The sequence below is a fragment of the Pteropus medius genome, unplaced genomic scaffold (assembly GCF_902729225.1).
Source record: "Pteropus medius unplaced genomic scaffold, Ma_sr-lr_union100, whole genome shotgun sequence".
In the NCBI taxonomy this organism is placed as follows: domain Eukaryota; kingdom Metazoa; phylum Chordata; class Mammalia; order Chiroptera; family Pteropodidae; genus Pteropus; species Pteropus medius.
This window is the reverse complement of record NW_024350923.1, coordinates 3,134,166-3,159,395: the sequence shown is the minus strand read 5'-3', so window position 1 is coordinate 3,159,395 and position 25,230 is coordinate 3,134,166. Positions and strand designations below refer to the sequence as shown.

General features: G+C 58.5%; 1 protein-coding gene across 4 annotated transcripts in view; it reads right to left on the bottom strand.

The window, feature by feature from the left end:
* LTO1 (LTO1 maturation factor of ABCE1) overlaps nucleotides 1–25,230 on the bottom strand; it is a 241,480-nt gene that overhangs the window by 68,644 nt on the left and 147,606 nt on the right. The window contains exon 4 of one of the 4 annotated variants that reach the window (XM_039840604.1): nucleotides 16,248–16,341. The exons of 2 other annotated variants lie outside the window; for them this stretch is intronic. In XM_039840604.1, coding sequence (XP_039696538.1) covers nucleotides 16,263–16,341 — 79 coding nt within the window. In that variant the 3' untranslated portion in view covers nucleotides 16,248–16,262. Of the gene's footprint in view, nucleotides 1–16,247; nucleotides 16,342–17,156; nucleotides 17,461–25,230 lie in introns of those variants that run through there. One more of the 4 variants, XM_039840600.1, reaches the window with a different exon arrangement.

Genomic DNA, 25,230 nt, shown 5'->3' with positions numbered 1-25,230 from the left:
TATTGGAGGTGATGCTGGCGGCGATGCTGGCGGTGAAGGACCAGGAGAAGACTCTGCAGCTGGTACAGAGCAGGCGCTCGTGGAAGGTGCCTTCTGGCTTCATATAAAGTTCTCTTTCCCTCCTTTTAAAGCATGACACTGAGAAATAATCGAGCTCCCAGCGGGGCAGCCCTGGAGGCCCGCCGTTCCCCGGGGCTCAGCTTTGCAGCGTGGAGAGCTGGGCCAGAGACCAGGTTTCCCTCTGGCATGGCCGCAGTCTCTGTTTTCCTGTCGCTAAAACGGGATGACAATCTGCCCGAGGCATCGGTTGTTGAGCAGTCAACAAGGCGACATGGCGGGAAAAGCCCCAGAAGCGTGTCTGGCACATCAGTGCTAATAAATATTAGCTCATCCTGTTCTCCAAGGATCTGGACCGAGAGGCCGATCCCCACTCGGAGCCACTTCAGTGCACCTTCCCCCTGCTGGGGGCCTGTGCAGGGGTGTCCGCTCACTCGCCTCCTGTCACAGCCACCTGGAGCCAGGTAGGCACTGCTGCCTCCTCGGTGAGGACCCAGATGCCACAGGGCAGGGAGCCGTGGGGTCGCCGGGTGAGGCGGGGACCGGTCTTCCGCCTCCTGGCTCTCCTCCCCTGCGGGCGGGCGCCTGGCAGACTCTGCTGAGGCTTCTGCTCCCCGCTCTGCCCCATTAAGCACAGACGCCATCTGTCTCTGCTGGCTCCCCGGTGGCTGGAGGGCGTCTGGTCAGCTCTGTGCACACAGGCTGCAGCTTGTTCTCCGAGGCGGCCGTCTGGGGTCCCTCTCTGTCTGGCCCTGTCTGTCTGGACTTGGAGAAGCTGGAGAGGGTCCCGCCACTCAGGGCTGTTTGTTGATCTTCCTGGAGCCCACCAAGGGCCCTGGGAGGCTCTGCCTGGAATTTGGGGCTGTGTGGGGACCGTCCTCAGTCAGCCAGGAAGCCAGGCCCTGCTCAGGCCTACAGATGAGGCCACAGGTGGGCCGGCCCAGGGGTGACCACTCGCTGGGGGTGAGGTCTGGGAGGTCGCACAGCCATTGGTACGCGTCCCGAGGGAACCTCCTCAGGGTTGTGACCGCCCTGGCTCCTGGGTGTCCACCCTTCCTGGGGCCAGTAGAACCAGAGTGCTGCCTCAAGTGGGAATCGGGCCCCCACCCTGGGGAGGAGCCTTGGAATGCTGGCTCGCCCCAGCGGCTGCTCAGGCCTGGACGCCCAGAGGTCCTGGCCACTGGCATACCTGGCCTAATGTCATCGAGCTTTGGACCCCAGGGATAGCCACCCAGCAAGCGGCAGCCATCTTGGAACCTGGGGTTGTAAACAGCCGCAGGACTGGGTGGCCCCATGACCGCAAACGCACGTCATCACCCTCCAGACACAGAGGGGCTCTGGATCCCCGGCTTGGGACTGCTCTAAATTACCCCCATCCAAAACCGCCACCAGACTCGCCAGCATCGAGAAGGGGGCACCAATCCCTCAGGGCCCCTGGGTGGTCTCAGGATCTGAGGGGAGAGCCAGGTATGGAGGGCTACCTTTATGCCAAGGTCCTGAGGCTCACCCCAAAAAGGCCCAGAGCTGGGGGGGTGGAGATGGGGCACACGGGGACCCAGTGTGGGTGATGCAAAGCACAGTGGACGGAGGGGACAGCCAGAGCACTGGGCTTGTGGCAGCAGCTGGAGCATCCAGCCCAGGAGGCAGAGGCCCACCTGCCTAGGACAAATGGAACACGTGCTCGCAGCTGCCCCTGGCCGCCCCTCGGGGGCTCAGGCGGCTGTCTGCAGAATGGGGGCCTTAACTCCCTGATGCCAGGTACGTCAGAGTTGAACCGCAGCCTGGGCATGTGGGAAAGAATACAATCATGGAGAAGACGGCCAGGTGACGCTAAAGATGAACGACGAAGCGATGGCAGGACCGCCCACGTTAGTGTCACCTCACCTGCCTCCGGCACGGACATTGTGTGTGGTCCGCCTCAAAGCCTCCGCGCTGTATTCCAGTGTGGTCTCAGCCTCAGACCCCCACCTCCCCCGGGACCCTCACAGCAGAGCCGAGTTGGGTCGCATATCGGTCAGGGTAGGGCAAGTTACGCTGCAGTAACAAATGGCACCAAATCTTAGCAGCTCCCAAAAGCGAAGGCTGATTTCCGGCTCACACAGCGTGTCTGTCACACGCCAGCAAGGACCGGACAGCCACCCTACTGAACACGCAGAGGAAGGCCGGAGCCCCACCCAGACGGGCGCTGGCCTGCGCTCCCGCCGTTCACCCTTCCTCCTCCTGGGCCTCTGTTGGCGGCGCTGCCGGGGCTGATCAAGCGTTCGACCCGCCAGCCTGCCACCCCGCGCCGCGTCGTGTCAGACCCGGGGCCCCTTTCCAGCACGGAGGCGGGGCCCTGGCCTCGGGGGGAGAGGGGCGAGCCCCCCCACCTTGCAGACCCACCGCCCCCACTGGAGCCTGACAAAGGGCACTGCTCAGAGGGAGGAGCCTGCGGTGTGGCCCCAGCTGTCCGACACCCAGGGAAAGTCACACCCCTGACCTGCGCTCTGGGAGGTCTGGCCGACCGGTTTGGAAAGGACTCGGCTGGGAAAACAGGCCCTAGTCCCCTGCCCAGGTCACCGCCCGCAGCCCAGCCGAGGCTGCGCCCAGGCTGTGGGGAGAGGCTGGACACACGAGGCCAGGTGACAGACCCCAGAGGAGTCAGACTGCCTGGCGGTGGCTCCCTTTGTCTGAGACACTGACCGGGGCACAGGGCGGGCTGAGACGCGTGGGTGCTTCTAGCCCGCTCTCTGCAGAGAAGCCCCAGTGGGGTGGGGCGGGGTGGGGCAGGGCCACCTTGGAGAGCTCTGGGTGCTCACACCCGAGTGACAAGCCACCGTCTGTGGAGCACCATGCCAGCCGGGTCCTGAGAAGGGTTCTCCCGTGTTATCCGACTGCGTCGTGGGAACGGCACCACTCCGAGAGGCGGGGTCTCTGGAGAGTCTAGCTCCGGTGGGAAACTGAGGCACAGGACAGCCCAGTGACCCTCCCTGGGTTGCCGGGGCTCCGGTCTGCACCCGGGCTCCCCATGACCCCTACCCCCGAGCCTCCTGCCTTTGGGTTGAGGGCGGCTGCCGGCCCACTGCTCTGAGGGGTCCCCAAAGTTCACGGGCACCGTGCTGTGGGGTCCTTGTGGGACCCCTCGGGCCAACCCGAGCGGCTTTAACTCTCCCCCTGCGTTGGCGGAGGCGCATGGAGGCCCTGATGTCACAGCTAAAACGGGCCTCTGTTTTCACCAGGAAAGTTCCAGCTTTCCTTCTTCCTGTCCTTTATTTGTGCACTTCCTGCCATGTCACCAGGGCGGGTTGCGTTCTGGGGTGGACGACCGCCTTCCAGGGCGAGGAAAAGCCTAGCTGCCTTTGGAGGGGCGGTGCCCAAGGCCGGGGGCAGCCAGACGGCGTGCGGGCCCCGTGGCCGTCGTTCGCACGTATCAGGCATTTAGAGCGTGAAGCTTCGCGGCAGTAGGTGCTGTACCGGGCGAGCCCCTCGCCCCGCTGGGCCTTCGTTCCTAGGGCACAAACAGTGCGGGGCAGGAGGAGCCAGGATGCCATGGCCCACAGTGCTCCGGCCCCAGAGCCAGCTCGGTCCACTCTCGTCCTGGAGAGCAGCTGAGTGGAGGCTGACTCCCAGGACACCTGGGCGCCAGCTCTGCACCCCATTTAGTGGGATCGCCCCACTGACGAAGCCATCCCTTTGCTCTGGCCACGTGGGACAAGGGGCACCAGGGTGATCTCGGGAGTGGGGAGACCACGGCGGAGTCCTGGCCCTGAGGCCACGAGCCCCCCACCTCTCTGCAGGCTACTGAGGCGCTTGGATGAGAGATCAGAGGCTTCGGAGCAAACGTGCTCGGTGCTGGTGGACGGAGAGTCTCCTCCCTCCCTCCGTTCCTTCCTCCTTCCTTCCTTCAGCGAAGGCTCATCAAGCTTGCCCAGTGTTGCCCGCGCAGAGGCCAGAACCCCAGGCAGAGGTACCTGGGGGCATCGCTGATCCCAGCCCCTCCCATGCCGTTCTCCATGCTGACCGGCTTCAGTGCCCAGGACTCCAACCACGCGGCCCGGCTCCCTCTGCCCGCCTGGCCTGCAACCTAATCCTGGCCCTCCAGGCCTCTGGGCAGCCCGCCTGCCTCCTCGTCCCCCACCCTTGCCTCCACGCCCAGCGCCCGCATGCCCTGCCCCCTGCTCGGCCCCCTCATTCCCACTTTTCGAGTCCTGACGATCGTCTCCGTGGCCTCCCGCCCACGCCCCTCGCCCCCAGGTTGGCGCAGCCACCGTCCCTTCTGACAGGACAGGACTGGCCTCCTCCCTCGCTCTCTTCCAGACTCGCGTCTTCCCGTGGGTTCTTCGCCAGCCCCTGGCGTCACCAGGACGGAGCCCTGCTCCTTTCCTGCACCCACAGCCCCCTCCGTCCTCTGCTTGGCCACGAGGAGCCACTCGCGGTCCCAGAATGCACCAGGCGCTCTCATACCCCTGGAGATTTGCACGTGCTGTTCCTTCGGCCTGGAAAGTCCCCCGCTTTCTCTATCTGCAGATTCCTCTCTCTCTTGTGGGCTGGGCAGGTGTAAAAAGCTCAGGACAAGGACCCCGGTACTTAGCACAGTGCCTGACCACAGAAGGTGCCTGGTGATCCATGTGGAATGATGAACAAATGAATGAATGAATGAATGGGCTTTAGCCCCGGAGAGGCTCTGCACTAACTCTGTGATCTTACATGAGCAACTTCCCTCCAGGCTCAAGGTTCTCACTGATGAAATGTGAGTGGATGTGGGACCCCCTCCCCCACCCGGGGCTGTTGCATACTGGTGTCTGGAATTAAAGGGGCGCTACACCCATGGAAAATTGAATGGAGTCGCTTCTTCTGTCTGGATGAGCTTTGCTCCACTCCCGTATTTTCCTGGCAAAGTCTCTCTTGCCAAGCAGATTCCAAAATTCATGGGAAACTGCAAAGGGCCAAGAATAGCCAAGCTCTTGTGAGGAACAGAAGCAGAAGGCTGACAGGGGGCAACGGCACAGGCCGCCCCGCCCGCCAGGGGACCGGAGACCCACACGCGCAGGGGCCCGAGCCACGCCAAAGGTGCCCCTGCAGAGCCTCTCCCGTAAGGGGGTTTGAGTTGACCGGGTGTTCCCTAAGGAAAAAAAAAAAAATGTATCTCGACGCTTAGATACACGGCACGCACAGATCAATTCCTGACGGGTTACAGATCCGAATATGAAGGTTCTAGAAGAAACAGAAGAAAACATCTTTATACGTTGGCGTAGGCAGCTTTACTCGCTCGTCGAGAATGGAAGGTCCTTCCCTGCTGAACGGGGTAGCGATGTTTGCATCCTGGAAGACCGTTTCCCAACTTTCTGTGCGATTCCCAGGGGGACGGCTACAGAATGGAACACCGTCACGTTCGATCGCATTCACACTTGGACAGTCACCGAAGCAACCGATCGACGTTTGCCCATTTCCGTGGTGTAAAGACTCCCGTGACGGCCAATTGTAGGCAACCCAAGTGGGGCCTCTGGGCACAGAGTTGGGGAGAGACGCCCGGTAGCTGTCGTCGGAGACTGTTTTCACCGTACAAATACAATACATAACCCCGGGGCACTGACGACAGTCAATAATTAGGAAGTGGTGTGTTTTGAGCACTTACGATTCTTAGTTTTTATGCAACTGTAAGTTTGTATAATTGAATTTTCCATAATGGTCGTGGTTAACAGCCGACGCCCCAAATTCCTGGAAACCGAGCAATGCGCTCCGCGGAGCCGGTGTGTGTGTGGGGGGTTAGGCCTGTCCTTCCCTGCTCCCGCCACCCCCAGGTCACCATTCATTCCATTTAATGCAACTGTTCAGCCCCGTTCTGTCTCCTCAACCCGGACTGCGGGGGCAGAGGGGATGCTGTACCTGCGCGCCCCCCCCATGCCTAGTGAGCTCCGGGAGGGGGCAGTGGATGTGGTGCCCCCTTTCCTAGGGAGGGGACAGAGGCCTGAGTGGAGAAGCCTGTCCAGAGCCCCGCGGAGCCCACGGAGCCACAACAGGGCTGGGCTGAGTCTCTCATCTATGACCTGTGAGCCTTGCTCACTAGCACCAGCTCCTTCCACAAGAAAATGGGGTCATGTAGGTGGCACGCCATCCCCCTGAACTGGCCCTGGGTCCCCGGGGAACCTTCACTGGAACATGGGATGGCACACAGGCAAAGGGTGGCAGGGTCGGATGATGAGAGATGCACAGAGGACAGGGTGGGGGAGGGAGGCGGGAGATGGTCAGGGGGCAGTGGACGACAAGGGACAAGACAGAGAAGGATGGGGACCTGGTATCTGCAGCCTCTTAGACAGGTGACCCAGAACCGAGACTGGACAGAGAGAGGGTGGTGGCCCCCATCCAGGGCACACCAAGATGCACTCTGGCTGGCCGAGGGGTCCGAGGGGCTCCAGGGGCCCTATCCTAGAGCTAAATCCCCAGAGAGGGGTGGGATGTGGGGTTTTCAGGGTCCTTGGGAGTGGAGGGAGGAGCCAGGGACCCAGCATGGAGATGGAGTCGGAGCTCTGTGGGCAGAGATTACTCACAGCAGCTAAACAGCCCCACCCCACCTCAAAGACCCAGCTCCTGCTGGGAGAGCCGTCCAGGCACGCAGAGGCCCTGAGCCTCGAGCCTTCCCTTCCGGCCAACCACCTCCTGCGCCAGAGGCCAAACCGCTTCAAAGAAGGGCAGGAGTGCAGGACGGAGCGCCTGCTGGAGATGCACGGGACTGTCCCATAGCAACCACTCTGGGTCCCTCGGGCTGGGGGTCCTGCTGGGAAAACTCGGTGAGGGGAAGGTCAGGGTTGGTGATCGAGAGGGCACTGGGGAATCGGAGGGTGAGATACAGGTGGATGTCCACCTCAGAGAACCGGACCCTCAGAGAATCTTGGGGCAGCAAAGGCTGCTGGGAATATCCTGTGCAGCCCATCCCTGAAGGAGGCCAGAGAGGGCGCACGGTGGAATCTCGTCCCCCAGCCCATCAGGGCAGAGCTGGCGAAGACATGGCGAGCTCTCCGCTCTCTACCCTGGGGCCTGAATGGGGCCAGGACAGGCCATGGCAGGAGCTCCGAGCGGGCGGGCGGCGGGGTGATGCCTGGGGGCCCCGTCGCCTAGCGACCGGGTTCCCGCGGCCCTGGCGGGCCCCTTGCTCTGGGCGCTGCCCACTCCTGACACTGGCTACAAGCACTTTTCACTGCTGTTCTGCATGAATAAACGCCAAGCCTCCTGCCGATTGTCCCCCTCCTAAAAGGCAGCCCCGGCGAAAGGCCTTTTCAAGTGGGATCGTACAGTGTCACCCAGGCTGGGCGGGCATTGTTGGGGGGCCGGGGTCCCGGGTCAGCGACTGGGGCCAGGGGCCACACAAATCACCTAAGTGGAGGCTTCATGTACTCGGCCTCAGCGGCCTTGTTCATTCCTCTGCAAAACTCGTGCCTCTGTCTTCAGCGGGGGGACTGAGTAAAACGCACGTCCTTTGAAGAGTGGCCTTGGAAGGCGCAGTCCTCGGCGCCTTGGTAAATCGATTTCAAAGGGCAGCAGAAACCCACGGGCATGCCCAAAAGCCCCCAGGGCTGGGCGGGGCCGGGATTTGGGACATAGCACGGGCTGCTGGTGTGGCTGGGCAGGTGGCCTCGGCCGGGTGGGCGGTAGCTGAGTGTCGTTGAGGGCTCGGGAGAATGGTCTGCCTGGAGTGTACGTTTTCACACATGTGCTCCTGTAACACACACACACTCACACACACCCCAAAAGGACCCAGTGGAACGCCCCGGAAAACTGGCTGCTCTAGGTCAGCAGGTGGAGGAAAATCAGGCAGGGCGGGCGGGCTGGAGCCCAAGGTGTGGACAGGGACACCGAGGCAAGTCCAGGCATCCGGGCCCCAGGCCGGGACCAAGGGCTCTCTACACACGCTAGTCAGCTCCAAGTCTGGCCCACCCGGAACACTGGGCGGGCTCTCCCGGAGTGTGTGGGTGCCTACACGGAGGTCCAGAGCAACTTTATTCGTCACAGCCCTAACCTGGACTCGCCGCAGGCTCATCAGCAGGCAAATGCGGTACCTCCACGCAGTGGGGTATTACTTGATGACGAAAAAGGACAAACCACAGATACATGCACCGGCACGGAGGCATCTCGAAAACATCACGCTGCATGCAGAAACCCAGAGGCAGAAGAGAATGTGCTACACGCTTCCATCCGCACGAAGTTCAAGGGACACGAGAGAACTTCTGGGGGTGACGGAAATGGTCTTCGTCTCGATCTGGGTGGTGGCGACAGAGGTCCATACGCGGGGAAGAAGTCATTGAGTCGTCCCACAGATCGGGGTGTTTCAGCTGTGTAAAGTGGACAAAAAGTAGGGAGAGGGGAAGTGAGAGGCGGGGGGCGGGAGAACATGATTTAGCCCGACAGGCGGCAAGGAACCGGCTCCTCCTCTGCCACGTGCTGTGCGACTGGGCGCGGTCTCCTGTCTCCGTGCCTCTCCTCCCACACCTGTCAGGCGGAGCCACACCCGAGCCCGGGCCTGTGCGGTAAACCGTCCCCCGCCCGGCGGCCTCTCCTTCCAGCCTGGCTTCATCGTTGCCTGGGCTGGCCCTTCCACCGTTCGTCGTGCCTCGTCTGGTTTCGCCAGCCTCCGCCACCTGTCCTAGAAACGTGCACCTTGTTTCTTATTCCGTCTCTGCTTAGCAAGGTTCGCCCCGGCCCGCTGCACGCTGTCGGGGTCTCCGGGTGGGTGGGAGAGACAGGCTGACACGTGCAGGCCAGGAGGGAGCCAGGGAGGGCCCGGTTCTGCCGACCCCTGCGGCCACAGAGGCCCACGGTCTGTGCCGACCCCGAATCCCTTTAAATCTCATTTGTTTCCAGACCCCGGACACCCTTGGAGGTGACAAGGAAGTTGTGTCCCTATCCCAGAGAGCAGCTAGCTGGCCTGGGCTGCTGATCGAGACCACGGCTGAGTCACACCTGGTGGCCAGGGCCCCAAGCAGTGATGGGCAGTAAGGTGGCCTCATGGAGGGGGAGAGACAAGAAACGCTGAGGGTGCCCCAGGAGGAAGACAATTGAACTCATGGGGTGGGGGTGTGCCGTGCCCATCCACGTCCACCCCAGAGACACGGGCGCAGCGCTGGCCGGGAGAGTCTGCCGTGGAGCCTGGAGCCCGCCAGCTGGAGGGAGTCAAGGAGGTTTACATCGTGGGTGCAGCTAAAATTCTAGGGTGTCAGAGAGGAGCAGGTGAGCTTGTCGCGGGGCCCAGCGTGACCTGCGTCGGAGCGGCCTGAAGCGGGAGGGACGGTGAGGTGTCAGAGCAAGAGGCGAATGTGTGGCCCAGGGAAAGGAAACACCGGGCAAGGCCCCGGGGGTGCGGGGGGCACGGCTCCCTCGGGGGACTGGAAGCAGGAGGGGCTGCAGAGGGGGGTCCTCGTGCCACAGAAGGAGAGCAGACTCTCGGGGGACCTCGAGCCCAGGGGAAGGAGGCACTGGCAGGCCGTGGCCCGCCCACAGCCTCTGCCCTTCCCCGGGCCTGGGAAACGAGGCCGCCTCTGCTCCCGTCCCCCACAGGGCCGCGGGGCTGGGGGAGGAGGCTGTGGGAAAGCGAGAGTCTGGGCTCTGACGTGACCCTCCCTGCTTCTCGCGCCAGATGAAGATTTTGTGCCTCCGGGAGCTGGGTCAGAGCCGAATCCCGGCCCCTCCCTCCCGCCCCAAGCCACCCTGCCCGAGCAGGGCAGGCCCGGCCCCTCTGCAGGCCAGCGGACTCAGGGGATGAGCCCAGGTTCGGGCCCAGGTCGCCGGCCCGCTAGGCGGGGCGTGTCCAGTGCTGGGCCATCGGCGGCTGGAGAAGTCCAGCTCTGTGTGCGGCTCGCGCGGTTCAGTTTGCAATCATGGATTTGCTCTATCTTCCTATCCTGCTGGTCCCCGCTCTGGACTGGAAGCTCCAGGGGGCAGGGACTTCGTCCGCCTTCGTGACAGGCAGGAAGAAGGACTGTGCCCATCTGTGCTTCATGCCCAAGTGGGGACAGGCAGGGATGTCCCCGGTGGGCAGCTGGCCATGTTGGGACAGGGAGGACAGGAGAGCCCCATGGGAGTGGGCGAGAAGGCTGGGGGTCCCCACTCCTCCTCTGCCGACCTCTGCTGCCAATGGCGGGGTCCCGGCCCCCAAGTCACTGCAGAGAACAGGGCTCCAGGTGTCGAGGCCCAGGCCGCAGCGACAGAAGCGTCCCAAGTGGGGCCAGTCCAGGGCATGGACGGCAGGATGCGGCCAGCCAGGAAGCCTCGCGCACCCCCGAGTCCTTTCCTGGGGTCCCCTGCAGTGGGGCAGCTGGCCCTGCCGGCCCCTAACCCCCTCTGCGATATGCTCAAGGACCCCGTCCTTTCTCCAGTCCTGCCTCCACCTGACACCTTGGCCCCCCGCCCCGCCCCCGTCTTCAGGCCAGAGGCACCATCGGGAGAGCGGGCGCCCCTTCTGCCTCAGAGAGCCCCCAAAGGGGAGCCCAGAGAGCTCACTCTTGAACACCAGAGGGGTTCAGGGATGACGGATGGCCCCCGAGAACGGCTTTCCAGGCACCTGCTGGTGCGTCTCGCAGAGCCACCTACGGGCACAGGTGGCTGGCTACACCGCCCCCCCCGCCACGCTGGCTGCACCCTCGGGCGCTCAGTTACGCTCAGAGACGCTCGGGCCATATTGGTGCCTCCTTTGCACCTTGGCCAAGTGCCCTGTGAGGGTCCCAGGAGCTGGAGGAGGACAGGACTCACACTGTGGCGGGAGGCCCAAGGCCAGAGGCCCCTGGACGAACGGGGCCGCCTAGTCCAAGTGGGGAAGGAGAAAGGAAGCGGACCCGGTCGCCGTGGCAGCAGGCTAGGGGGGACCCTGGGCCCACGCCAGGCTCCAAGAGGAAGGGGGTGACTGAGAACAGACCCGGAGGCGGGGGCCGTGCAGCAGGGGAGACAGACACTACGCAAATATTAAACGAAGGGCCGAGGCGCATGGCGCCGTGAACGGCAGCCGTGGGTGGGTTTGTCTGCTGGGGGGTCGGGGAGGAAGGGGTGGCAGAGACGGGCCGAGCACAGGCTGCAAGGCGGGAGAGCGGGCTCCGTTCAAGAGCTGTCAGGTCAGCAGGAGAGTCGGAGCGGCCGCCGGAAGAAGCAGACCTCCACGACGCTGCACACCTGAGGCAAGGTGTTTATCGAGGCCGGTGGTAGGCTCACGCTCCCGGCCCGCAGACTTCCCTCCGACCGAGTCCGACTCATCTGCTGAGTGGGAGAGGGTACGGAACCCCACAGTTCCCGTCACGCACCCATCAGGAGCTGTCTCCGGCTGCCACCCATGTCCCATGGGCCACCCAGCCCCCACCCCCCCACAATGAGGCCTGGCTTAGAAGCACTTGCAAGTGATGGCAAATGAAGAGTTGGTGGACAGTCCAGCTGAGGATGGTTAAGGCCGGGAGGCCCGCAGACTGGGGGGATGTCTGGAGCGCAGGGCTGTGGGGGCGCCGCTTAGGGAGAGCCCAGAGCCTGCCGGAGCGAGCCTGGGTGAGGTGGTCGGGGACCGGGGGAGCGGGAAGGCGGTAACAGCCCCCAGGGCTTCGGCAGGGCTGAGGCGGGGTGGGCGCGAGGGTGGGCAGGAGGCCACCTTCCTCATTGTGCTAGAAAGGTGGCCGGGACGGCACAGCCGGGGCCTGTGGAGCAGGGATCAAGCTGCCCAGGGACCCCCGAGCCGGGCCAGGGCCCCGCGGCCCGCCAACGTTGCCTGCCCCTCATGCGCCCACGGAGGGGCCCAGGCTGCGCTTGGGTGCCACGCTTAGATGTTTAAATTATGGGGTAAACGCATTTTTGTCTCCTCCCTCCCACTGCCCGCATTCCTGAGGCCGGGCCTGGCTTCGGTTACCAGGCAGCCGAGGCGCTGGAGGGCACCCACCCTGCGAGCTGGCATGAGTCTGAAACTGCCGACGGCTGCTTTTCTCCGGCAGCAATTAAGCAAGTCCCAACCGGCGACTGGTTAGCAGCGAGACGTGGAAACTGTTCACCTCCAGGGTCACACTGGGGGCCGAGGGCGTGCGTTGGGGTGTCCATGTGCATGGGGGTGTACGCGTGCATGGGGGTGTACACGTGCGTACGCACGGACGTGGGGGGCGTGTTTGCCTGCCCGTGAGGCTGCCTGTGCACCTGTGCGTGTTATCGTGGGCATCTGTGTGAGGTCAGGAATGTGTACCCACACCTGCGAGGGAGCACGCACATGTCTCCCCACGTGCACCTGGCTGTGTGCGATGTTTACGCGGCACGGCCTGCCGCTACAGGCGGGCGCGAGGCTGAACTCGCACACCTGGGCACCGGTCCCACACCTGGGCACCTGTCACCTGAGCTCACACACCTGTCTCTGTGTATCCCTGGGAACGTACGTGCGTGCACACATCTCTGTGCCCACTCAGGCCTGTGGACCATCTGCGTTTGTGCCTGGCGTGGGATCCTGGTGAGTCTGGGTGTATTTCTCCATCCTTATAACAACCCACCACTATTTTTTCTATCGCGGTAAAATATACATAAACGATATTTATTATTTGAACCATTTGTAAGTATACAGTTCAGTGGCATTGAAAACATTCACAACGTTGTATTATTAACAACACTATCTACACCAAAATTCTTCTGCCATCCCAAACAGAAAGTTCGTACCCACGAAATGATGACCTCCCTTCCCTCCTTCTCCAGTGCCTGGCAACCTCTAATCGATGCCCCGTCTGTGACTTTGCCTACTGCAGGGGCCTCATACATAGCGAATCACACAGATTTGTCCTGTGTCTGGCTTATTTCCCTCAGCATAAGGTTTCCAAGGTTCGTCCATGTTGTAGCATGAGGCAAATTTTTCTTTCTTTCTCTGGCTGATTAATATGCCACTGTATAAATATGCCGCTTTTGATTTTTTTGCTATTTTACTATTTAAAATTTCTTTTTATTTTTTAGTGAGTGGACATTCAATATTATATCAGTTTCAGGTGTACAGCATCGTGGTTAGACATTTATATAACGTACTAAGCGATCCCCGCCATGAGTCTCTTCCCCACCTGGCGCCGTGCGTGGTGATTACAGTATGATCGATTACATTCTCTGTGCTGTCCTGCATGTCCTCTCGGATATGCCACTCATCCGTTGATGGACACTTGAGTCGTTTTCACCTTTTTCCTATTGTGAATAATGCCGCTGTGAACACTGGCGTACAGATATCTCTCTGTGTCCTGGCTTTCGGACTTTGGGGCACGTACTCGGGGGTGGGTACCAAGCTGTTTCCCACAGTGGCTGCATCATACGTTTGCACTGGCAACGCACGAGGGTTCCAGTCTCTCTCCACATCCTCGCCATCCTCGCTTCCCCGTACCTGTTTTTAATAACGGCCATCCTCGTCGGGGCAAGGCGGGATCGCGTGGTGAATTTGATCATGACCTGACGACTACGGGCGTCTCTTCTTGTGCTCTTTCTTGGCCATTGCTCTGCCTTCCGTGGAGAAACGTCTGTTCAAGTCCTTTGCCCGTTTTGGGACTGAGGTGTTCGTTTCGTTGTTGTTGGATTGTGCGGGTTCTTTATAGATTCTAAATGTTAAGCTCTTGTCAGATATACGATTTGTAAATATTTTCTCCCATTCTGTAGATTGTCTTTTCGCTTTCCCGATACCGCCCTATGATGTACAAACATTCTTAAAGTCAGATTTGTCTATGTGTTTTCTTTTGTCGCCTGTACTTTGGGTGTCATATCTATGAAATGGTTAGAAAAGCCAACGTCATAAAGATTTTCCCCCATGTTTTTTTCTAAAGAGTTTTAGTTTTAGCTCTTAAGTCTTTGATCTAATCGGAGTTAATTTTTGTACATGGCATAAGGTAAAGGTCTAACTTCATTTTTTTTAATGTGGATATCCGGTTTTCCCTGAACCCTTTGCTGGAAAGATCGTCCTTTTCCCCACTGAACGGTCTTGGCAGCCTTGTTGAAAATCAATTGGCTGTTAGGTGTGAGGGTTTCTCTCTGGGCTTCCTATTGTGTTCTGTGGGTCTATACGTCTGTCCTTGTGCCACTATCGTACTGTTTTAATTACTATTGCTTTGTAGTAAGTTTTGAAGATGGGAGGTGTGAGTTCTCCAACTTTATTCTTCTTTTTCGAGATTGTCGTGACTATATGGGGCCCCTTGCAGGCCCCATGTTTGAGGATTGGCTTTTCCATTTCTGTAAAAAAAAATGCTCTTGACAGTTTGGTAGGAAATGTGTTGAATCTGTAGATCACGTTGAGTAGTCTTGCCACCATAACAATGTTAAGTCTTCCTATCCATGAACATGGGCTGTATTTCCATTTATTTAAATCTTCTTTTGTTTCTTGTCGTTTTCAGCTTACAAGTTTTTACCGTCTTCGTTAGATTTATTCCTCCTAAACATTTCGTTCTTCTAGATTAAATTAAACCTTTTTCTTCATTTCTTGTTTTGATTGTTTGTTGCCAGCACATAAGCACAGCTGAATTTTAGGTACTGATCTTGTGCCCTGAAACTTTGATGAATCCATTTACTAGTTCTAGTAGCTTTTTTGTGGATTCTGGGGATTTTCCTGCATATAGGATTATGTCATCTGAAAATAGTTTTAGCTTTTCCTTTCCAATTTGGATGCCTTTTATTTACTTTTTCTTGCCTAATAACTCTGGCTAGAACTTCTAGAATCGTGCTGACTAGAAATGGTGAGAGTGGATATCCTCGTCTTGCTTCTGATCTTAGGGAGAAAGCTTTTAGTCTTTCACCATTGAATATGATGTTAGCTGTGGGTTTTCCATAGAGACCCTTTATCACATTGAGGTGTATTCCCTCTATTCCTAATTTTCTTAGCGTTTTTGTCATGAAAGGGTGGTGGGTTTTGTCAAATACCTTTTCCACATTAACCGAGAGGATCATGTTTCCTTTTCTTCTTCGTGGGATTGATGGGGTGCATAACGTTGACTAATTTTCTTATGTTGAGCCGCCCTTGCATTCCTGGGACAAATCCCACTTGGTCATGGTGTATAATCCCTTTAACGTGCTGTGAGATTCAATGTGCTGAAATTGTGTTGAGGGTTTTTGTGTATATGTTCATAAGGGTTATCAATCTGTCATTGTCTTTCCCTGTGATATCCTTAACTGACTTTGATACCAAGTTAACGCTGACCCCGTACAATAATTTGGGAAGTGTTCTGTCTTCCTTGAGTTTCTGAAAGAGTTTGAAGATTGTTAATTCTTTAAATGTTTGGTTGAATCTACCCGTGACGCCATCTGGTCCTGGACTTATCTTTGTTTGGAGGTTTTTGATGACCGGTTCAATCTCCTTACTCATCATAGGTCTATTAAGATTTTCAAGTTCTTTCTGAGTCAGTTTAGGCACTTTGTGTGTTTCCTCCAGGTTATCTAGTTTGTTTGCGTTTAGTTGTTCATGTTAACTTATAATCCTTTATTTCTGTGAGGTTGGTAGAAATGTCTCTATTTTCCTTTCTGATTTTAGTTATTTGCATCCTGGTAAATCCATCTTCATTCTGGTGAGAAATAACTTGGACTTTACCCACTGACGCTACTGAAAATACAGTTTTTCCTTGAACGGGGCCAAGTGAAGCTTATTCCCATCAGACACACGCCCAGGTCAGCCATGGTCAGTGTCTATTTCTGTTCTCCTGGCAGGCCCAGGTACCTCTGCCAGTACTGGCAGGGTGACCTTGAGAAGAACTTGCCCTGTCTGGAGCCACGTCTGCCCCACTGAGGGGCGGCGGCCCTCGGAGGGCCCTGGCCTTCCGTGCACATGTGTACTGTCTCCACGATGGAGGTACAGCCCGTTCTGGGAGGCCCACCCTACAGGAAAGGAGTGCCATCCTGGCCTTGCTCCCTGGCATCGTCACCTGGCGTGTCCTCCTGCAATGCCCACTTGCAAAGCCCTACAATTGGTGCATGTGGGCTCCTCCAAGTGGGAATCCACTCTCCCTTGGCCATTAGCCTGGAAAGACATTGGGACCTTCACAGATCGGGGGAGTGTTGGGAGGGCAAAAGCAAATGCTTGCTCTTTTCAGGAATTATTACACAGTAGTTCACAGCATAAGAATTAGACATTATGGCATCACTTCCTCTCAGCGGGGCTAAAATCCATGAATTTCTAGACATGCAACCTGCCAGATGGGGGCCTCCGAAGGCCGAGGTCCCGTCCCTGTCTCTCCTTGCCCATCACCCCCTTCCTCTCCACATCTGTAGGGATGAGGCTACAGGCTTCTGTGCCGAGGGTGGTGGCCCAGGATCCTCTGAACTGTCGGGCCATGACATGCACATAGGAGCCACTTCCTGCAGAGAAACGAAGGGAGAGCAGCCTCTGTTGGCAGGCTCTGCCGTGGGGCCCGGGAGGATCAGCCCACGGTCAGTCTCTACCCCCAGGCACTCGACCACAGCAGGCCTCTCCCCGCAGGGAGGCGGACACACGCCTGGAGGCTGGAGGGTCACCACGTCTCCAGCCACTAAAAGTCTCCGAACCCCAGTGAGATATTGCTGGGTCCCTGCTGCCAAAAAGTGACATGTACAGGTGCTGATGTCTCGTTGAGAAAGACCTGTCTGAACATAACATATACCCGCACTCATAGTGACGATAAAGGACTTCAAGACATCTGCTCGCCCACAAACCCCTTCAGGGTAAGAAGAAAAAAACATTAAATGAAGTCCAAAGACACAGAAAATATTGCAGTACATAAAATGCAAGAGCGGATAAAAACGGAAGGTCATTGGATAAAAGCAAAAAGGAATTTCAAAGTCGAGATACGAATAGTCCATAATCCTACTAAAAAGATGCTCGCCCTCACCAGCAAGCAAAGTATTGGCAATCGGAACACGCCGATGCCACCTGCAGCCGGCACAGACAAAGCATGTCACTCGGTGGTGCTGGTGGCAGTACCCTCTTACACTGCCAGAATGTAATGGCCGGCAGCTTTCTGGGAGACGACCCGGCTCTGTGTAGCTGGCTGGCAGTCCCGCTTCTTGGAATCGCCCCGAGAAAACCCTCACGCGTGTGTGCAAAGTCTTATGCACAAGGATGAACGCCACGGCCGTATCTGTAACGCCTAAAAGCTGGAAACGGCAGACGACAGGTAACGGATTCAACACCCTGCTCGATCAAATATCGTTCAGCCATTCGAAATCGCGATTTTAGAGACTGCTTGATGCCATGGGGAGGTGATCACGATCTGTTCACGGAAAGCAGGAGGCAGCCCAGCAGCTGCCACGTGGCACCGAGTCAGTGGGGTGAGTGACTCCGCGTCTGTGTAAGAACCGGCCAGAGTGAACATCGCGACGTGCGAACAGCTGGCCTCCCGTGGGGCGCCCTGACTTTTTTCAAGTGTTCTACAGCGATGGCGAGGTGACCGGGAGAGGTGTGTTTTTATCATCTTTTCGAGGCTGTTTAGCCAGACGGACCTAGGTTTATGATACGGCATTTAGAGAAAGAAGCATGAGGGTCATCAGATCGATGGATGGACGGATAGACAGGTGATGCCCGTGTGGAGGAACAGGGCAGTTCGATCGTCTTCACCCTACTTCCTGTGTACTTCCTGGACTGCCTACGTCGAAACGCGTTACCTTTAACGTCAGTCGAAGAAGCTATTTTAATAAAGGAGGCCACGAGGAATCCTGTCACACGTAAGAATGCCCTCCAGGAGTTCTTACACATTGTTTTAAAACTACAGAAGCACTTCCCAGAAGTGTCAACCTGCGAGGCTCGCAAACCCTTTATCCCAGAAACCCCGCCCCCAGGACCTGACCCTGCGGAGCTATCTGCACAGACGTGAGAGGCTGTACGTCCAGGGCCGTCCAGTAACAGGAAAGCTGGAAACGACACTCACATCCGTCAACGAGGACGCTGTTAACAGAATTACGGCGCAGCCACACAATGGATGCGATGTGGCAATTGCAACGGTGATGCCAGTCTCTGTTTATCGACACGCTTAGATGCCCTTGGTTCTACGTGGGAAAAACAGGCCAGGAAAAGCAAGGGCCAGGACAAGTCCATTTTCAAGCGGTCTGTGTCTTACCCGCGTGTGTTTCTGGGCATAGAGGCGGTTGGGGGAAATTTTTTAAAGGATTATTTCTGGGGTGGTATTTTACGGTCTTTTGAATTTTTCTACTGCTTTATGTAGTGAGCTCTGGTTGTTTTTACGTAACATAATAAAGCTATTTTAAGACAGAAATTAATTTGTAAACAAACGAAAGCTATAATTCAATCAAATTTAGCTGCGAAAAATAATTCAGAGCTACATTTGGAGGACAGGTGGGGACACGGAGAAAGGGAGGCTCCAAGTAGTGACAACGGTGACATCTGCTCAGCCACGCCCAGTGGGGGACCAGCAGCTCCTTCCAAGTGACAACGTGGAGTCCCGACAAGGGGGCGAACTCGTTCAAAGTCACACCCCGCTTGTGTCGAAGCCCGGCACACCTTGGAACTCACAGCGCCCGCTTGTAACCAAGCCAAGCCGCCCAGGCCCAACACCTGCGTGGTCTTACCTGGGCCCTGAGGCGGGCCTCCAAGGCGACGGGATGCCTGTGCACCTGGACGCAGGAATGCTGTGCTTTTTCTAAAGCGATTCGGACTCCTGCTGACTACACAGCATGTTTCCCAAATCCTGCCCTGGAGGTGAGGGGCTCGACCCTGGAGCTGAGAGGGAGCTTCTTGCCACTGGGCCTGGGGCACAGCAGGTGTTCAGGAGACACCGCAGGTCTGGTGAACCTGCCAGGCTGCAGAAGGCCCCGGCTGGTGGCTTCCACTCACTCACTCGGGCCTCCCTCCTTGTGCACTGGCGACTCCAGCTGTGACTCCTGCACACACTGTCCTCTCTCTCTCTCACACACACACACACACACACACACACACGATATCACCCACTTAGTCAAGTGAGTGGCTATGAGCACAGACCTTTGAGTCCGGCCGCCTGTGTTCTAATTTCCGGCTGTTCCGCAGCCGCGTGGATTTGGGCCCATCCCTCAAGGCTCGTTTTCTCGTCTGAAGAGCTGTGGTGACGACAGGGCCTCCTGGGCTGTTGGGGGGAACTCTGCGGAGTGTTCACGTCTCCACTAGTTTGTGTTCAGGCCCGCTGCGGGCGCCACCCCTGTCCCCGGTGCCCCCGGGAGGACCTCAGAGCTTCTGGGGAGAAGGAAATAATGAGGCCCCCACATCCTGCCCTGGGACCAGCTGGCCTTGTGGATTCCAGAACTTTCCTCAGCGGCTGGCCAGCCACGGGGCCAGGAAGCGGAAGATGCAGAAATAGAAATGCACAGCCAGCCTGTGGCTCCTTTTGCCCTGTGAGGAAGGGAAGCAGGGGGCTGGGGGTGAAGGAGGAAGATGGAGGTGCACACGAAAGGATGCGGAGGAAGTCAGGGAAAGTGGGGCCTGGGGCTGGGCAGGAGCCAAGGCTTTGCACAGTCACGACCTCATCACCCCAAGAGGCAGGCACAGAGGGAAACCGAGGCTAAGAGCAGGTAAGTGACTAGGACAAGACCTGCCTGGCCCCGAGCCAGACCTGGCCCCCCGCCACCCTGTGTGAACCCTGGCAGTGGGAAGGAAAAGAGTCTGCCCCCGCAGAAACTGCCAGGATGGAGGCCCGCCCAGAGCCCCCTCCCCTGACCGGCCGGGGACGAGCCCCCAGACGCAGGTGAGATCAGTGAGCACTCAGGTGGTGGCCGTGCGGCCAGGTCCTGGGCGCAGCTTGCAAAACCAAGGCTGAGCTGTGACCCTGGTTCTCAGCCCTGTGGCCTGCAGTTGCAGACAGTCTGGCTCCCCTGGGCCTCTCTGGCCCCTCAACTTTGGACTCAGGGCAGCTTCCTCCAACCCCATCCCCACCACTGCCCCCTGAACTTCCTGTTTTCACAGGAAACAGGAAGACAGAGTGTCCACGCACCCCACTCCCACGCAAGAATATGGCCTCTAGACCCTGCAGGGACGGGTCCATAGCTGTGGGCTAGGTGGGTGGGGCCCCCAGCCCAGAGGGGCGCTGATGTCCCAGGTCATCGTGCCCGGCTGGCCGGCCAGCCACGTGAAGTCCAGACGCGCTACCGGCCCGTGCTGAGCTGAGCCCCCCTCAGCTCTCAGCGCGGCGGCCCCTTGGAGGCCCTCCAGGGAGGGCTGGCATCACCCCTTCCAGTCAGGAGCCCAGATGCCCACCCCCCACCTTGGGAGAATGGGCTGAGAGGTCTCTGAGGAGGTACCCCACCTCCCTCTGTGCTGTGAGCTTATACGGGGGCCGGGCTGAACCAGGGCTCAGGCCCGGCCCCCCTGCAGAGCCCACCCTCCCAGCAGCGGGCAGACGGGACCCTGACCCTTCAGCCTGGCCCCGGGCCAGGCCCCTTGCACACAAGCATCCGGCTTCTGGCCTTTCTCCTGGGCAGCTGTCAGCCTGGCAGGCAGGCGGCCGGCGTGTGCGGGCAGGGCGGGGGCGGCGCACAAGCCCCACAGTTAAGAAGCCCTGGTTTCCTGCCCACACTCCCGAGGGAGGGAGGGTGACAAGACACCAGGTACCTGTCACGGACACACTCACGGACCACTCCGGGGCCTCCGCAGCCACCGCCTCCACACCCCCTGGACGCTGTCTAGACGTGACACTGCAGAGACCCTCCCCCAAAGAGAACGACACTCACCTAGTGACAGCAGGAAGCAGGGGACAGACAGGGTCTCTTGGGGGCCTCGTCACCCTCCTTTAAGGATCGACCCAGTTCCTCAACCACGAGCTGGTGGCCTCCTTTCCCCGTGAGATCCAGGAAGCGGAGGGTGCCTTCTGCCTGGGGTTCCGAGACAGCCCCAAGAGGAGGTCAAATGTAAGGCATGCGCACCTCACCTCGAAACGCAGAACAAGGCCTGTTCCCCCAAAACACACGGTCTTTCCAAATTAGGGGCCGAGCTCATGTTTCTCAGTCTTTTTTTTGGCTGAGAATGCTAAAAATAAAAATACTTAGAAATTACGTGATTTGTCTTTTAAATAGCACAGGCTTTTCCGCCAATCAGGAAAAATGGAGCCTATGTTTTGCTGAAGTGACGCGATTTTTCCCCTCGATTTATTGTGCAAAGGAATTCAAGACAGCCTTCGGCATCCAGAAGCAGGAAGGGTGTAGGAAAAGTTCAAAATTAGCATTTCCCTAGATTCTCTTCCAGATTCGAGGGCTGAAAATGAACACAATCTCTCAGCTATGTTTTCCAGCGCGGGGGCTCGGGGTTTTATAAGTGCAAGTTCATTTTTACGGCCTCGTTTTCCTGTGCAGCGAACAAATGAAAAGAGTAGCGTTTGCTTTTCACCCCGTCAGGGCCTGGGCCTAGGGAGACACCTCTCACCTCCCTCTCCATGCCTCCCACCCGCCTCGGGCGGGGCTCCTACTGGGCTTTCGCCGCCCTGATCGATACATTGGCTTGAGAGAAAAATAAGTGAGCCAAGCCCATTGCAGGTGATTGACAGAATCTGTGCCCATGGAGCGGTGATGATTCATGGGACTTCATCGAACCTGAACTTGGCTGCTTTCTCCGCACCCGCCGCCAGGACAGACAACCTCCCGCTTGGCCGCTGGTCCCCTCTGAGTCCCAGGCAAAAAGGCCTCTAGGTTGTGGACCTATTTCCCAACACGTGAGCCAGCGACAGAGCGCCTGTTCCTGAAACTGCAAACTTGGGCACTGGAGTTCACCAGAAGGGGTTGCTGGTGACCGTGACGGTGGTCGAGGGACAGATGGGCGCGCAAGGCAGGCCCTCCATGAGGACCTGCCGGGGCTGCATGTCCCTAAGGCCCACTACCGCCCAGGCACGAACGGAGCCTGGGTGGGGCCCGGCGACAGCACGGTGATGAGGCAGCAGGAGTCACTGCATCGGTTTTGGGGGGCCGCGGTTACACCCCAGTGCCCGGGGCGGTGCTGGAATTGCCTGTCTGTCCCTGGGTACCTGGGTCACTTTCACTTCTACCTGGGGAGGGGCTGGGGCCATGAGAACTTGCTTGCCCAGGCACTGTGCCGAGGTCCCATCTACTTGCTGCGGACCTGGGGATGCTCTGAGGTTGCGCCAAGTAATATGGCCACTGCTGGCCACACGTGGCCACCAAGCGCTCGAGACGTGGCTGGTCTGCATGGAGATGAGCTGGGAAAACAAAATAGGCCCGGAATTTGAAGACGTAGCAGGAAAAAGGGAGTGTAAAAGATTTCACTGATAAGCACGACGGCGATTGCCTGTTTCAAAATATGTCGCGTATGTTGCGTTAAATGAAATATAGTATTAAAATGTATTTCACCTGTTCTGGTTACTTTTTGAAATGTGGCCACTAGAAGGTTTAGAATGACATCTGAGGCTGGCATGATATTCCCAATGCAAATGCTGGCCTGAGGAGGGGCTGCCACCACCCTAGGGCCTTCTCCGTCCCCCACCCCATCCCCGGCGGGGGGAGGCCAGCCTCCCAGGAGCCCATCGGCTGCAGGGGGTGAGGAGAGGAGGGGCGGCCCATGCCGAGTGCCACTCTGCTTCGGCACTGAGCCGGGCACACCCGTGGGTTACTTCGCCAGCTGCCCGACGACCCCGTGAGATCCCCCGCCACCATGAGGGGTCGAGGCTCTCTCCGAGTCACAGCGCCTCACGCAGGCGGTCTGGCCTGAGCCCACCCACCCAGTGGCCTCTTCCGATGCCACCTGCCCCAAGGACGGGAGTGGCTCACCGAGAATCGTCACCCTGGGTTTTGTTGATTGGACACTCATTTCTGAGCCACCCATTCTGGAAGAGAGGCAGTCTGTTTTCAAGAGGTCATCATCCCCTCTCTCACAGCCCTGCACATAGTAGGTCTCTAGCTCATAGGCCAGGAAAGATTGGTCCTCACTCACGGGATGGCACACAGTAGGGCTTCAGCTGACATTTGTCCATGTTGAAAGCTCTTCCTTTTATCGTGCCAAGTCAGGCGCCTTCAGTGACATCATGCAGGTGTTACTTTAGCTGGTGACGGTCCCAGGCACTGCAGGGCACGCCAGATAGGGACCCTCAGTTACCCCTTGTCGCTGGAGGCAGCAGAGGACCCAGGCTACGATGGTGAGGCCTCTCTCTGACCTAAAGTGAGAACCTGGACATTTTTCAGGCTTCTGGGCAAAAAAAAAAAAGACCAAGCACAGCTCCTTTACACGTCTACATTCATCAGATCAATACTTTTAGCGCACATGTTCCCTGCACAAAGAACACAGTCCTATTCTTGCCTGATGGGAAAAATCAGAATTTTCGTGGCAAAATCATGTCACTTGAAAGCAGCGTGACGCCCCTTTCGTGCTCAGGCATCTGACCTGTCGCCCAGACGCCGGGCGCGTGCCAGCTCATCACAGAACGTCCAGAGAAAGTCCGCTCATCGTGCCGGACAGGCAGCGGTCTGGCCCGGCACCCGGAGGTGGCCTTCTGCGAGGACCCTGGACGTGCGGACAGCCGGCGGGGGGCTCCCGCGGTCTCGACGCGGACTCGTTCAGCAGGGGGGGCCCCGGTGCCCGCTCCACGTGGGCACCGTGGGCCCGCGCTGTCCCACGAGACCTCACAGCGACCCCGGGTGTGGGACCGGCTGTGTCCCCATTCCGCAGGTGAGGACACGGAGGGGTCCCGAGGCTGTGCACGTCCCCGGCGGCAGCGAACTTGGCGGCGCGGCCCCATGCCGCGCATGCGTACCGACCTCAGCTCCAGGTGATGGGGACCCCCTGCCGGGTAAGGGGCTTCGCCCCCCTTTGTGGGTCACGAAGGCTCTGGAGACGTTTGTCATGCACCTGCTTCTGATTGCATCTCACATTTTACGCACGCTCCCCGAAGACCTCCCGTCCTTGGTCGCCAAAACCGCAGCAATTTCCAGAGGCTGAATTCACTTTCGGAGGACAAAGGGGTGTCTTCTGTGGGATGAGACCGTATATCCTTCCGCGTTTATCTGCGTGTGCGCGCGCGCACATGTCCACGCGCATGCGTGCGTGTGTGCGCGCATGGATGCCTGCGTGTGTGCGTGGGCGGTGACGTGCGTGGGCGGTGACTTGCTTGTGCACGCATCACACACCCGCCTGGCCATTCAGGAAACTGAGAGCACAGCTGCCTGTGGGGAGGAGGATGGGGAGGCTGGGGCTGGGGTGGGAGGCGGTTTTTACCATATTTTCCTTAATAAGTTTTGAATTTTAAACCATGTAAATAAATTATTACATATTTGAAATGTTGTTAACGGCTCCTCGCTGAGAAAACGCAAAAGCGTATGCAAAAGGAGCCGTGAGCCCCGCTTCGCCCCCTCTACCCGCTTACGCCCGAAGTCCTGCTCGTAAGGAGCATCTCCTGCCCGCCACGGGCTCCCGGGCTCGGGCCCCAGTCAGCATGGCAGCCGGGAAGGCAGACGGGCCCTCGGGGGTGAGGAGAGTGACCAGGTGGGCACTCGGCCCCCTGCCCCCCAGCCTGTCCCCGGGGCTCCCCGCGGGCCCTTGCGGGACCCAGGCTGTGATTCTGGGCTGGTGAGGCTGGACCCGCAGCAGGGCACAGCCAGCTTCTGCTGAGCCTGACCTGGAATCTCAAAAATGTCCTGTGGTCAGAGGCCAGAGCAGAGTGACTGACTCAGCAGAAGGCCTGCGCCGCCCTGCACGGGGCGAGCCATCTCCGCCAGGATGCAGCCTCAGGCTGCCAGCGCCCAGCGCCAGGGCCTGGGGGGCATGTGGGCCCCACATGCCAGCCGGGCATCCAGGCCGGGCAGGGCTTGCTGCCTGGGGGCTCCCGGCTCAGCTGGGCCCTGAACCGCTGGCTGACTCAGGCAGGTCCCTTCCCCCCTGGGCCTTGGTTTCCTCATCCACGGAGCTGGCATCAACAAAATGATCTTTATTCCCTTCCAAAAATAAGGTCTTATGACTCAGTGGAAAGCACCAGATCCCTGAATTTTAAAACCGGGTCTTTCTAATGCCCGGTGACAAATTTATCAGGAGCAAAAGTGCAGAGTCAGATGGACCCGGGGTCATGCCAGCATGCCCTGATGGGCTGTGTGGCACACAGGGCCCCTTTATCCTACCTGAAATGGGGTGATAAGGCTCACTCCATAACCCACACGTGTGCGGGTTAACGAGTCGGTGAGAATCCCGTCAGACACCCCCGTGGCCTTTCGGGGTGCTGTCGCGCCCATGATGGCCTTCACATCTGCACACGACCTGTCCCGGTGTTGACCGGATGCTTCCAGTCGGCTCATTTTCTC